Source organism: Rattus rattus, chromosome 2 (genome assembly GCF_011064425.1).
Source record: "Rattus rattus isolate New Zealand chromosome 2, Rrattus_CSIRO_v1, whole genome shotgun sequence".
Lineage (NCBI taxonomy): Eukaryota > Metazoa > Chordata > Mammalia > Rodentia > Muridae > Rattus > Rattus rattus.
In genome coordinates, this window is record NC_046155.1 from 164,488,027 (window position 1) to 164,501,724 (window position 13,698).

Here is a 13,698-nt window from a genome sequence, read left to right on the forward strand (position 1 = left end):
TTTTTTTCTCGGAGCTGAGGACCGAACCCAGCTAGGCTCTACCACTGAGCTAAATCCCCAACCCCACATGCTCAATCTTTTTTTTTTGGTTCTTTTTTTTTTTTTCCGGAGCTGGGGACCGAACCCAGGGCCTTGCGCTTCCTAGGCAAGCGCCCTACCACTGAGCTAAATCCCAACTCCCACATGCTCAATCTTAACCTCATTCTTCATACGCATTTTAAATCTTTCAAAATTAAGAGATTGGGGGGTGGGGGCTGGAGGTTGACTCAGGAGTCAAGAGCACTGACTGCTCTTCCAGAGGATCCAGATTCAATTCCCAGCACCCACAGGGCAGCTCATAATTAGTGAAACTCCAAGAACTGACACCCTCACACAGACATACATGCAGGCAAAACACCAATACACACGAAATTTTAAAAAAAAAATAACAGGGGTTGGGGATTTAGATCAGTGGTAGAGCGCTTGCCTAGGGCAAGCACAAGGCCCTGGGTTCGGTCCCCAGCTCCGAAAAAAAGAAAAGAAAAAAAAATTACAAAAAAAATTAAGGGCTTTTTTGTTAGTTCCTTGTTGATTGCCAATACCGCCATACTGTTTTCAGTTGTCAATTTCTGGTTAAATCTTTTTGGAGACCCTTTCTCAGGCTATCGGAAGTAAAACAGGTGGTCTCCGCCCAGGACACGGGCCAGTCGGAGCGCGTGCGCGGATAACGCTCCCTGTCAGCCACCGTAGCTCACGCTGTCACGTGGAGAACCCAGTTGTTATGGCGGCCGTCAGGAAGCGGGTGCTGCTGGGACTTCGAGACTCGGCGGTGAAGGGCTGCCCCAAGGGACCCGCCGCCTGGACGGCTAGCAAGATGGGCGGCGTTCCGGTGAGTGTGGCTGCGAAGCCTTGGCGGAGGCCGTGACGGGGCCGGTGGGGAGGGTGTCCCTCGGGAGGGAGCGAAGTGAGTCCCCGGGGTCTGAGCAGCTGCCCCGCTCCCCAGGACGCCCTGCCGGCCGTTACTGCCCCGGGCCCGCGGTGTGGCCGCTGTGCACAGCCGCTCACGCTCGTCGTGCAGGTGTACTGCCCGCTGGAAGGCTCCCCGTTCCATCGGCTTCTGTACGTGTTCGCCTGTGCCCGTCGAGGCTGCAACGACAACCAGACGCGCAGGTAGGCGAGTTAGTCCGGTAGTGAAGGCTCTTCCCAGGTTGGGGCGGGACGGGCCGGGGCGGGCCGGGGCGGGCCGGGGCGGGCCGGGGCGGGTAACGCTAGGTGAGGCTGAGCCTCCCGGGTGGAACCCTCACTGCAAATGTCTTGCCTCTAAGCTGGAAGGTGTTCCGCTCCCAGTGCCTGCAAGTGCCAGAGAAAGAGACTCGGAACGGACAGGTAAAGCGACTCTGATCGGCACACTATGTTTTTCTATAATTTGAGGATCTTTTCGAGCAACTCGTTGTAAACTTCTGTCGGTCTGTTTTTGAGACACAGCCTACCCCTCTCTAGCCCAAGCTGGCCTTTAACTCTCAGAAATAAGTTGGCTTAAATCTTCCCTGGTCCTGTGATTACCGCCATGAACCACCACGTCGTATTTAAGACAGTTAAAAAGTATTTATATACTGTATGTATGAATGATCTATCTGTATATACACTTGCATGCCAGAAGAGGGCATCAGACTCAGTGTAGATGGTGAACCCACATGAGGTTGTTGGGAATTGAATTCAGGATCTCATGAAGAGAGGACAGTGCTCTTAACCAGTGAGCCATCTCTTAAGTCCCTTAAGACAGTTTTTAAAAAGATTGTTTTCTTTTAAAAAAGAGATGGTTCGGCAGCTAAGATTGCTTGTTGTTCTTTCAGAGGACTCTGGATCAAATTTCAGCACTCAGATGGCAGTTCAAAATCATCTGTAGGCTGGAGAGATGGCCCAGTGGTTAAGATCACTGATTGCTCTTCCAGAGGTCCTGAGTTCAAATTCTAACAATCACATGGTGGCTCACAACCATCTGTAATGAGATCTGATGTACTCTTCTGGTGTGTCTGAAGACAGCTACAATGTACTTACATATAATAAATAAATTTTTAAAAGAAAGTTTAAAAAATCATCTGTAACTCTAGTTCCAGGGGTTCCTTTTTTTTTTTTTTTTTGAGCTGGGGACCTGAACAGGGCCTTGCGCTTGCTAGGCAAGCGCCTACCACTGAGCTAATCCCCAACCCCTGTTCCAGGGGTTCCAATGCTTTCTTCTGGCCTCACTGGCACCAGGCACATAGTGGTGCACAGACATTCATTCAGGAAAAACACCCACACACATAAAATAAAAGGGAATCTAGGCCAAGTGGTGATAGCACATGTCTTTAAGCCCAGGACTCCGGAGACAGAGGAAGGTGGATTTCTGAGTTTGAGGCCAACCTGGTCTACAGAGCGAAGCGAGTTTTAGAATGGCCAGGGCTACACAGAGAAACCCTGTCTGGAAAAGAGATTGTTTATGTATATGTGTCACACTGTGTGTGTGTGTGTGTGTGTGTGTGTGTGTGTGTGTGTGTGTGTGTGTGAGAGAGAGAGAGAGAGAGAGAGAGAGAGAGAGAGAGAGATCTTTGAGCTGGAGTTACAGGTGTTTTGAGAGCTGCTTAATGTAGGTGCTGAGCCATTTCTCCATGCCCTTGTTACAAAACTTTTAAACCTGGTTCTTTAAAGTGCAATGGAATGAACTTTAGTCTTTCAGAATCGTCAAATGCTATTCCCTCACAGTTTTGTGACCTTTTCTTAAGATTTAACTTTCAGGGTTGGGGATTTGGCTCAGCGGTAGAGCGCTTACCTAGGAAGTGCAAGGTCCTGGGTTCGGTCCCCAACCCCGGAAAAAAAAAAAAAAGAAAAAGATTTAACCTTCAGTTACACATATATGCATGCATTTATGTGATCATCAGTGCAGGTGTCTGTGGAGACAGTGGGTCTTCTGGGCTGCCTGGTATGGGTGCTGGGAATTGAACCCTGGTCCTCTGCAAGGGAAGCCAGTGTTCTTAATCACCAAGCCATCTCTCCAGCTTTTGTGATTTTCTTTTAGTTTATACTTGAGACATGTAGGTTACTGATTTTCTCATTTGAGTAAGTATAGGAAAGTGTACATATGCATGAATGTGGATGGCACACATGGTTGTGTGTGAGGCAGAAAAATAATTCTTTGATTTTTTTTTTTTTTTTTTTTTGGAGCTGGGGACCCAACCCAGGGCCTTTGTGCTTAGGCAAACGCTCTGCCACTGAGCTAAATCCCCAACCCTGATTTTTTTTTTTTTTTTTTTTTTTTTAAATATGGTTAACTCTTTTTTTTATCTTATTTATTTATTTATTTATTTATTTATTTATTTATTTATTTATTATGTATACATCATACAGCTTTCTGCCTGCATGTATTCCTGCAGTCCAGAAGAGGGCATTGGATGTGCATTATAGATGGTTGTGAGCCACCATGTGGTTGCTGGGAATTGAACTCAGGACCTCTGGAAGAGCAGTCAGTGCTCTTAACCCCTGAGCCATCTCTCCAGCCCGATTTTTTTTCTTAAGCTAAGACATTTAAATCTTTTTTTTTTTTTTGACCCAATTGATAAGATATAATTGCCCACTTAATCATACAAAGCCTGGTGCCATCCATCCCTTAAGAACATTAATAACAACCTGTAAATACACAGAGCGGAATCTTAACATCAGCCTTCATTGTCCTGCCACAGCTTCTCTCCTTCTCCCTCTTCGACATTTAAATCTTTACTAGCTAACTTGATAGCCTTGGGAAAAAGTCCAGCAAGGACTTGTGGAAGCACATCTCCAAACTGGCCCACCTGGCATGCTACTTCCTGCAGTCAGGATGCTTAGTGTGGTTTGATGAGTGGACGCTGCCCTTGTCACAGAGCCTGGTATGTTGTCTTTATCCACCTGTGTTTTCAGAACAACTTTGCCTCTCTCATGTATCTCTTCTTCTTGTCTCTCTTTCTCTGCTTAGTTTAGAGACAGGGTCTGAATCCATACCTCAGAGTAGCCTGGAAATCCATGTCACCCAGACTGACATCAAACTCATAGCCATCATCCTGCCTCAACCTTTCCAGAGTTGACATGAGCTACCGTGTCCAGCCTGCTTCATGGCATTGCTCTCCATTGCACTCTTGTCTCTTAGGCAGACCTAAGAGCAGCTAACCCCTGAATACATCTAATCTAACATCCCAGCTGCTAAGGAGTCTGGGAAATGTAGTCCTTTCAATTTTTTAGTCCCTATAATACATGAAGGACAACAGAAAGATTGTGGGTCAGATGAGTGAAGATACTTCGACCTATGTGTGCCACGTTGCCCTAGAGAAGAAAAGACAGTGTTTAAGTCATCTGTTGAATGATTGCGGTTTTATCTGGTTTTGGAATTATTTCACTCTACATGTATCCAGTGCTTACCTCAATGAGTATATGTGCACCACATGCACAGCTGGTATATTTGGAGGTCAGAAGGGGGCAGTGGATTCCCTGGAACTAGAGTTACAGATAGTTGTGAACTGCCCGATCTTGGGTCTTCTTAGATCTCTTAAGAACTCTTAAGAACAAGTGCTCTTAATCACTGAGCCATCTCTTTCACTCCAGTTTTGTTGTTTGTGTGTGTGTTTTGAGACAGGGTTTTTACTCTGGGGCCCAGGCTGGCCTGGAACTCACAGAGCTCCATCTGCCTTGCCTTGCATGCGCTTGGATTAAATGGATACAGCACCACACGTAACCTTAACATGTTTTTGAGTGGGTAGAATCCAGGAAGTGTAATTGTGCCAGAGAGGAAGGGGCTGATATGCAGGCTCCCTGGGAAAGGCACAGGAATGGGAGGGAAGCTGACGGTATCGATGACGTCACTAAAGTGTGATTGGCCTGTCTCATTGTCTGTTCTTCTAGAATCAGGGTGAAGGCCTTGCAGCTGAGAACTGGTGTGAGGGCTCACATGACTGGGGAAGTGATACCGAGGAGACGCCTCCGCCACCACCCCCATCAGATTTGGGAAGGGATTCTAATGATGCCAGAGCGCTAGACTGGACTGACAAGCTCCAAGCTCTTCACCTGCAGGACAGTGCCCTGGCTGTTTCCTGCCCTTCCCCTTCAGGGGAAGGGCCCTCAGTCCCCACGGAAGTGCCACAGTTCCAGCCCTATTACATCAGTGTTGCCGAAGAGGACGAGTATGGCAACGCTGCGGATCTTGATCATGCCCACAGCCTCCTGCAGGAGTACCAGCAGAGAGAAGGTGTTGACATGCAGCAGCTGCTCTCCGTGGGGTGAGAGCGTGCACCAAGCTTGAGAGATGCAGGCAGGAACCTGCCACGGTGGTTCCCTTTTGCTTGGCTCCTCTGGAAAGTTCTAGAGAGGAGGGTTGTGATCGGCTTTTCTGTTTTGCTCCCCTTAGATGAGAAGAGCAGATGCTGGCCTGGGCTATCTGTGTCAGCCAGCCTGCACTACCCACAGGCCTGCTGCTGAGTGCCCTCAAGAACTGGGCCCAGATGAGCAAACAGAAGTCATCGTTGTGACTAACAGGCCGAGCATTTGCTTGGCTTCCTTTTCTGTTCTTTTGTTTGCTCATTTGTTTCTGGGTGTTCTGGGTGCTAGGGTTGGAACTAGAGCCTGGAGCATGTTACGTGAGGATCTTACCACTGAGCTGTGCGCATGTCCACACGGAGTGCACACGTAGACGTCAGACATGGGAGGGGTCTGCTCTCCTTTCCTGTCCTCTTGTGGGCTGTGGGAAAGGGAGCAAGCACCTGGGCCCACTGAGACATCTGGACCCTGTTTTGATTTTGTTGTCTTGTTTCTGAGACAGAGTCTCATGTAGATCAGGTTGGCCTCAAACTCTGTAGTCAAGGATGACCTTGAATTCCTGATCCTTCTGCCTCCACTGTCTGAGATTGCCACAGCAGGTTGTATGAGGGCTGGGGACTGAACCCAGGCCTTTTTAACTGGTGGGCAACACCCTTCCAGCTGGGCTACATCCACAGCCTCTTGTCTGACTTTTCTTTTTTTCTTTTTTGAGACAGGGTTTCCCTGTGTAGCCCTGGCTGTCCTGGAACTCATTTTGTAGACCAGACTGGCCTCCAATTCTCAGCGATCCACCTGCCTTTGCCCCGAGTGCTAGGATCAAAGGCGTGCACTACCATCCCCTGGCTCTGATTTCGTTTTTTTAAAATTCCTAGCAAGGAATGTGTGTGTGCATTTGTTTATGGGTGCAGGTATGCACGTGCTGCCACAGTTCATGACTGAAATTCAGAGGACCCCTTGTAGGAGCCTTTTCTCTTTTTTTCAGCATGTGCAGTGCATTCTGGGGATTGAACTCAAGTCTTAAAGAATAAGTGCCATCGTGCTGAGCCATCGTGCTGGCTGCCTTCTGTTTTCAGTCTTTAGAGCAGAGGCAGATGATTGAGAAGAGATGCGCCTTGTTTGGTGGCTCTGCTGTGAGTCCAGAACTGCCTCGGACCCTGAGGCCATGGCAGAGTTTCAGCTCTCACCTACAAAACGAGAGGGCAGTGCTGTTTCTGTTCTCACAAGCTCTGGTGGATCCAGTGAGGGCTCCGATCTAGAAAGACCAAAGCACTAAAGAAGGCAGGAACTGTTGCTTGAAAATTAGCCTCTGACCTCTGTAGCAGAGCCATGGCACCTGTGACCAACCCCCAGCACACACACGACAATTAACGCATTACAGAAAGAGGAAAAGTATGTTGTTCCTCTTGCAAATGCTCCAGGTCCCCAGACACTGATAGTCTCGTGTGGTCTCTGCTTCTCTCGTTAGTTCTAATGGTGGGGATGAAAAATACGAGAAGACCAAAGTTAGCAGTGGAGATCCAACGTTTTACAAGTTCATGAAGAGGATCTCTGTTTGCCAGGAGCAGATTCTGAGGTAAGGAAGACACGTTCTCTTTCTGTTGACTGTAGCGCTGGCATGCTGGTGAGCACCGAGTGGTCCAGGGGCTCATCAAGGTAAGGTGGGAGGGTCACCTGGCCAGCCTTAGAAGCAGTGAGGCACTCATCCTCTTACAGTTTGCTTTCATTATTTTAACTGTGCTGTGTGTTTGTGCACATGACTGCAGGTGCCCATGGAATCCGGAAGAGACAGGTGGTGGTGAGCTGGTCCATGTGGGTGCTGGGAACTTTTCTGTCTTGGAACTGTCTGTAAAGCAGCTCCCTGACTCACACTGAGCCCGGTACAGTCAGCATCAGTTAGGATGCTTTTTCCCGTGTGTCTGCCACATGTGCACATGCTACACTGGAGGCTAGAGGAGAATTCCGGGTATCTTACTCGATCACTTTCCCCCTGGTTTATATTTTTATGTGTACATGGGTGAGTTCACGTGCACCATGTGCATGAGGAGCCTGTAGAGGTCAGACGAGGGCTTCAGACCTCCTGGAACTAGAATTCCAGATGGATGTGAGCCACCTTGAGGATGCTGGAAAACAAACCCGGGTCCTCGGCAAGGGCAGGCAGTGCTCTTTTTCTTCGGAGCTGGGGACCGAACCCAGGGCCTTGCACATGCTAGGCAAGCGCTCTACCGCTGAGCTAAATCCCCAACCCCCAGGCAGTGCTCTTAACAACTGAGCCCATTGCGATTGGTATTTTTGTGCATTTGTCTGTGGTTCTGTTTCTCAGTTCATGCTCATCAAAGAAAACAGTAACTCTAAAGACATTAAACAGAGGGGTTGGGGATTTAGCTCAGTGGTAGAGCGCCTGCCTAGCAAGCGCAAGGCCCTGGGTTCGGTCCCCAGCTCCGAAAAAAAAGAAAAAAAAAAAAAAGACAGAAAACAGAGAAAAATGCTATTTGAGCTGTTGTCTTTCTCTGCAGCTGATTGGTTCACTAACCACGCCCAGGCTGGTCTAGAGGATTTCTTAGGTTGCTTCCCAGATGCTTCAAGTGTAGGAAGGACAAGAGGACCTTATGAGGGTGGAGGGCACTCCTGCATATAGGCTGAGTTCTCCCTCAGAACGGGCCCAGCTCTGAAAAACCTCATCCAGAAGCTAAGCTAACAGACAGCCTTCCCAGGAGACTGGACGTGTGCTCCACAAAACAAGTTCTAATAGGAACTTAGGCTGCTGAGTGGAGGAAGTTAAGAGCTACAGGGTTTTCACCCAGTGTAACAACCCTGTCCTTCTATGTGGTACACACACACACACACACACACACACACACACACACACACACAAACGCAGGCAAAACATCCCTACACATAAATAAATAAATACTTTGAAAAAAATTCTGATCATCTTGCCTTCATCTCCAGAGCAATGAGGTATATAGGCCTGCATTGCCATGTTCAGTTTATACAGTATATAGGCCTGCGTTACCGTACTCAGTTTATACAGTATATAGGCCTGCGTTACCGTACTCAGTTTATACAGTATATAGGCCTGCGTTACCGTACTCAGTTTATACAGTATATAGGCCTGCGTTACTGTACTCAGTTTATACCCCGTATATAGGCCTGCGTTACGCACTCAGTTTATACAGTATATAGGCCTGCGTTGTACTCAGTTTATGCAGTATATAGGCTGCATTGCCATGTTCAGTTTATACAGTATATAGGCCTGCGTTACCGTACTCAGTTTATACAGTATATAGGCCTGCGTTACCGTACTCAGTTTATACAGTATATAGGCCTGCGTTACCGTACTCAGTTTATACAGTATATAGGCCTGCGTTACCGTACTCAGTTTATACAGTATATAGGCCTGCGTTACCGTACTCAGTTTATACAGTATATAGGCCTGCGTTACCGTACTCAGTTTATACAGTATATAGGCCTGCATTGCCATGTTCAGTTTATACAGTATATAGGCCTGCGTTACCGTACTCAGTTTATACAGTATATAGGCCTGCATTGCCATGTTCAGTTTATACAGTATATAGGCCTGCGTTACCGTACTCAGTTTATACAGTATATAGGCCTGCATTGCCATGTTCAGTTTATACAGTATATAGGCCTGCGTTACCGTACTCAGTTTATACAGTATATAGGCCTGCGTTACCGTACTCAGTTTATACAGTATATAGGCCTGCGTTACTGTACTCAGTTTACTCAGTGCTAGGCATCAGACCCAGAGCTGCACACATTAAGTAGATAGTCTTGGCACACACATCCTCAGCTTGTGTGTATAATTGTCCCCAACTCCAATTTGTGTGTGTTGGGAATAAAAAAACAAAACAAAACAAAACAAAACCATGAATGGCAAGCAAGGGTGCTCCCCTAGCCTCTGTTCACACTTTAGGGTGTGTGTGTACGTGCGTGTGTGTGCGCCAACAGTGTCAGAGGCCAGAAGAGGCTGTCAAATACCCTGGAGCTGAAGTTAAAAGCAACTGATGTGGGTGCTAGGAGATGAACGCTGCTCCTGGAGGAGGAGCTCCCACACTTAACCACCGAGCCATCTCTCCAGCTCTAGGATGAAAATCTTGAACTGTGTATCTGTGGGGTTCTTTCCTTTAATTCTACCTGCTGTCACATGGATGATCATCAAACTCTGCTTCTCAGACACGGTAGCAAGTGTCTTCACTTGCTGAACTCTCTCGATGACCCTGACTTTGAACTTCCTGCCTCAACTTCCAAAATATAGGATTTCATTTATGTACCCCATGCCTAGATTTAAAAAAATATACATAAGAGGGGGTTATACTGGCTTTAGTTAGCCAAATAATATCCATTTCCCTTGATAGCTGGCTGTTGGTAAACATGGGTTATTTGATTTAGGTCTTAATCATAATAAGGTTCCATATTATGCAGTACCTGCAGGTGCATATATGTGCACATATGTGGACATACATCTCTGTGGGTTACATAATGGCTCCGGAAGGGTAATGAAGCCTTACTGGAGGCAGGAAGATCCCAGTGAAGTCACTGTGATGTTTGGGTATGAAGATAACAGATCAGGTGGTGAGCTTTTTTTTTTTTTTTTTTTTTTTTTTGGTTCTTTTTTTTTTTGGAGCTGGGGACCCAACCCAGGGCCTTATGCTTCCTAGGCAAGCGCTCTACCACTGAGCTAAATCCCCAACCCCAGGTAGTGAGCTTTTACAGACATCCCACCAAGCTGCAGAGGCAAGGTGCAGGACCTTGGAGGCCGTGGAGCTGAGGAACAGCACTGGGTTTCCTGGGACTGAGGGTACCTTCCCGTAAGTCATGTCTGAGTCAGGGCCCAGCTGAGCTGAAGACCCTGCACAGTTGGCAATGTACACCAAGAGTCCTGTAACAGGCGGTGGTCAGTCAGCCGGGAGCAGTTTGCAGTCAAAGTGAAGCAAGGGCATGGCTCAGCCTGAAGCTGTTCCCTACTCTATGAAGTAACTTAGGGCAGGGCTCCAAGACCAGCCTGTTAGTGTCTTGTCCAACCCATCTCACCCCCTCAAGGCTGAGGATAAGTCATTATCCTAACTATACAGTCACCTCGGATTCCTGGACGAGCAGTCTTTGAGAATAGAAGGCCCTTCCCGATGAGAGTGAGGGTGAGGCTGTACCCTGGACAGAGATCCTCTGAGAACTGCTCTGCCCTTAAGCAAGGAGGACTCTTTTCCAGACCTCCATTCAGGAGCAGGACAGTTTCAATAAGATGGTGTGTTGTAACTAAGTAATTAGGGAGGTGGGTCTCTTTAGTCTGGTCTACATAGCGTGCTCTAGTCCAGCATCTACATAATGAGACCCTGTCTCAAAATAAATAGTAGTTATGGAAAGCAGAAAAAGGAGACAACACATTAGGGAGAGTATCATATAAAGGGGTTCAGTGACCCCCAAGCTCATCCCTTTATGGCTTTTGGTGGCACTGAGCCCAGTGCTAACAAGTCTTCAGTCCCCTCAGTGTTCTCCACAGTCAGCAGTGATGCCTTGCCCCAGTGTGGCTTTCCCTGTTGTCTGGTTCTGCTCTTGGTGCTGACAGTGGCCTAGATGTGTTGTGTGTTTTGCTCTGATGAATGATTCTCCTGTTCCTTGCCCTAGGTATTCATGGAGTGGAGAGCCTCTCTTTCTGTCCTGCCCCACATTTGAAGTCTCAGAGGTCCCAGTCTGCAGTGTCTGCGGAGGCCAGAGGGCGTTTGAGTTTCAGCTTATGCCAGCACTGGTCAGCATGCTCAACAGTGCTAATCTAGGTAAGAAGGCCTTTACTGAGCTTGTCTATCTCTGACTTTAGTATGGAATTAAAATAAAATGTTTTTTGTTAATTAATTATAGATATTATAAAAGGATTGAGAAGTTAAATTATAAGAAATTTGTATCCCAGCAAAATTCTAATTCCATACTAACAACCATTTTGTCAATTTGAGACTGAACAAGCTAATTTACACATAAGGGGTGGAACTATGTAGAGAACCGCCGCTACAGAATTATCCTCTGATCCCAGATGTGCAGCTACACAGGTACACACACACCCATGCAGGACAAGTATAAGCTAATTATGTACACTGCTTGTGTGGGCTAGGTATTGCTTCTAGTCCTCCTTTCTCAGGAAACTGAGGCAGGACAGTGCTTGAGGACAATGCATTGAGACTTTCAAAAAGAGAACAAATGAAGGTAGGGTAGGATGGTCAGGTCCGGTCTCCTTTGGGGCTGGAGAGAGGGCCCAGTGGTTAAGAAAGAGCACTGGCTGCTCATCCAGAGGACCCAAGCTCAACTCCCAGCACCTACAAGGCAGCTCACACTACCTGTCATCACTGTGTAAGGGATCTGATGTTCTCTCTGACTTCCTTAAGCTCATGCATGCATGTGGTACATATATATATATATATGAAATAAAAAATATAGTTTTACAACAAATTAATATATTGTCAGTTTCATATTCCTATAGTGAAATGTCTGAGGCTGGGGTGGCCCAGCATGGTGGCCCAGTCTGCCCTACATAGAAATTCCAGGAAAAGCTAACCAGGTTAGCCCTAAGTCTCTGGGCTACACATCATGGCAGAACCACGTGATTAGCGAGGAAACATGTGAGACAGGGCAGGACAGGTCAGGTCTGGTCTCTTAGATTATGACCTGATGACCTAAAGACCTGCCCCACTGGGCCCATCTCCACAAGTTCCCCTCCTCCAAGCCTTCCAGGAGCATCATCTTGGGATTCTGGCCTTGTCTTACCTTTTTGGTATTTATGTAGCTGCTGTGGCTGGCCTGGGACTCACTGGGGAGGCTTTTTTTGTTTTTGGTTTTTGTTTTTTTCCATTTTCCAGGGCTAGGTATTAAAGCTCAGCACTTTCCCTTCCTGTTTCCTTCCTTTTGTTTTTGCAGCCCTGGGCATGGAACCTGCAGCTTGTCCATGCTGGGCAGGTGCTGTGCTGCTGAGCTGTAGCCCTGACGTACAGTCTTCTGTTTTTGTGTTTTTCTTTTTTTTTTTTCTTTTCTTTTTTTTCGGAGCTGGGGATCGAACCCAGGGCCTTGTGCTTGCTAGGCAAGCGCTCTACCGCTGAGCTAAATCCCCAACCCCGTTTTTGTGTTTTTCTGAGACAGGGTTTTTCTGTTTAGCTCTGGCTATCCTGGAACTCACTCTGTAGACCAGGCTGGCCTCGAACTCAGAGATCACCTGCCTCTGCCTCTGAGTGCAGGGATCAAAGGTGTGTGTCATCTCCACCAATTGAACCTCTTTTTTCTTTTCTTTTTTTTTTAAAGATTTATTTATTTATTTTACATATGTGAGTGCACTGTAGCTGTCTTGAGACACCAGAAGAGGGCATCGGATCCCCATTACAGATGGTTGTGAGCCACCATGTGGTTGCTGGGAATTGAACTCAGGACCTCTGGAAGATCAGTTAGTGCCCTTAACCACTGAGCCATCTCTCCAGCTCAAATTTCTTTTTTCCTTAATATTTGTTTATATATGTGCACAGATGTGTGAGTGTGCTCATATGCTACAGCACATATGTGGAAATCAGAGGGCAAGCCCAGGCACTTTATCCGAGGCAGGCCTTTCTCAGTTGCTGTAGTCCTTGTATTCAGGTTAGCCGGCTTGGGATATCTCAGTCTCTACCTCCCAGCTCTAGGGGGACTAGTATTACAGACCTTGCCTTGTCTGCCTTTGTTTCAGTTTTTCCAAGACAGGAGTTTCTCTCGATAACCCTGGCTGTCCAGAAACCAGAAATGCTGTCAAATTCAGAGATCCACCTACCTCTGCCTTCTGAGTGCTAGGATTAAAAGTGTGCACCAGGACACCCAACCCACCTGGCTTTGTCCGTGGTTCCTGGTCATCCAAACTCAGATGTTAGGCTTGAGCAGCGTGAGCTTTGACTTGCTGGCGTTTCTGGGGTTTTGGTTTTATTCTAAGGAACATTAGTTTATTTGTTATGGCAGTTTACACATACATGTAGATGTAGATGTACATATCCCCACAGCATACATTTACACACGCATCTCGGTGTAGATGTAGTTTCCTTTGGTCTTTGTTTTAGGAAGCAAGGGCATGGTATAGCCTGGGCAGCTTGAACTGCCTGTGTAGTCAGGGGTCACCTTGGACTTCTGAGGCTCCAGTGGTCACCTCACTATGAATGCACCTTTTAACTTTCTCCTTGTGGAATCTAGAGCAAGTGATATTTTTCAGGTCTCACTGTGGAATTTGGGACGATTCTGGTTTACACCTGTAAGCAGAGTTGCTGGCCTCCAAATCAGCAGATGCCCGTGGAAGAATTCTGTGTTATACAAGAAGACCCAGATGCATTTTTATTTAAGTAGAACACTTCGTCTTATTTATACAAATTAAAACAAGTTTTCATATTCAAA

General features: G+C 47.0%; 1 protein-coding gene across 1 annotated transcript; it reads left to right on the forward strand.

Moving 5' to 3' along the window:
- The first annotated feature begins 725 nt into the window (after positions 1-725).
- Pdcd2l (programmed cell death 2 like) lies at positions 726-13,698 on the forward strand. Its single transcript, XM_032893880.1, has 8 exons — positions 726-868; positions 983-1,149; positions 1,305-1,365; positions 4,885-5,253; positions 6,168-6,175; positions 6,761-6,868; positions 10,939-11,087; positions 13,520-13,698. The coding sequence occupies exons 1-8, from the start codon at positions 761-763 to the stop codon at positions 13,648-13,650; spliced, it is 1,101 nt and encodes a 366-aa protein (XP_032749771.1). The 5' UTR covers positions 726-760; the 3' UTR covers positions 13,651-13,698.

Coding starts and splice junctions, on each gene's coding strand:
- Pdcd2l (XM_032893880.1), top strand. CDS start 761: ATGGCGGCCGTCAGGAAGCGGGTGCTGCTGGGACTTCGAGACTCGGCG. Junction 869..982: donor GCAAGATGGGCGGCGTTCCG/GTGAGTGTGGCT, acceptor CCCGCTCCCCAG/GACGCCCTGCCGGCCGTTAC. Junction 6,869..10,938: donor TGCCAGGAGCAGATTCTGAG/GTAAGGAAGACA, acceptor TCCTTGCCCTAG/GTATTCATGGAGTGGAGAGC.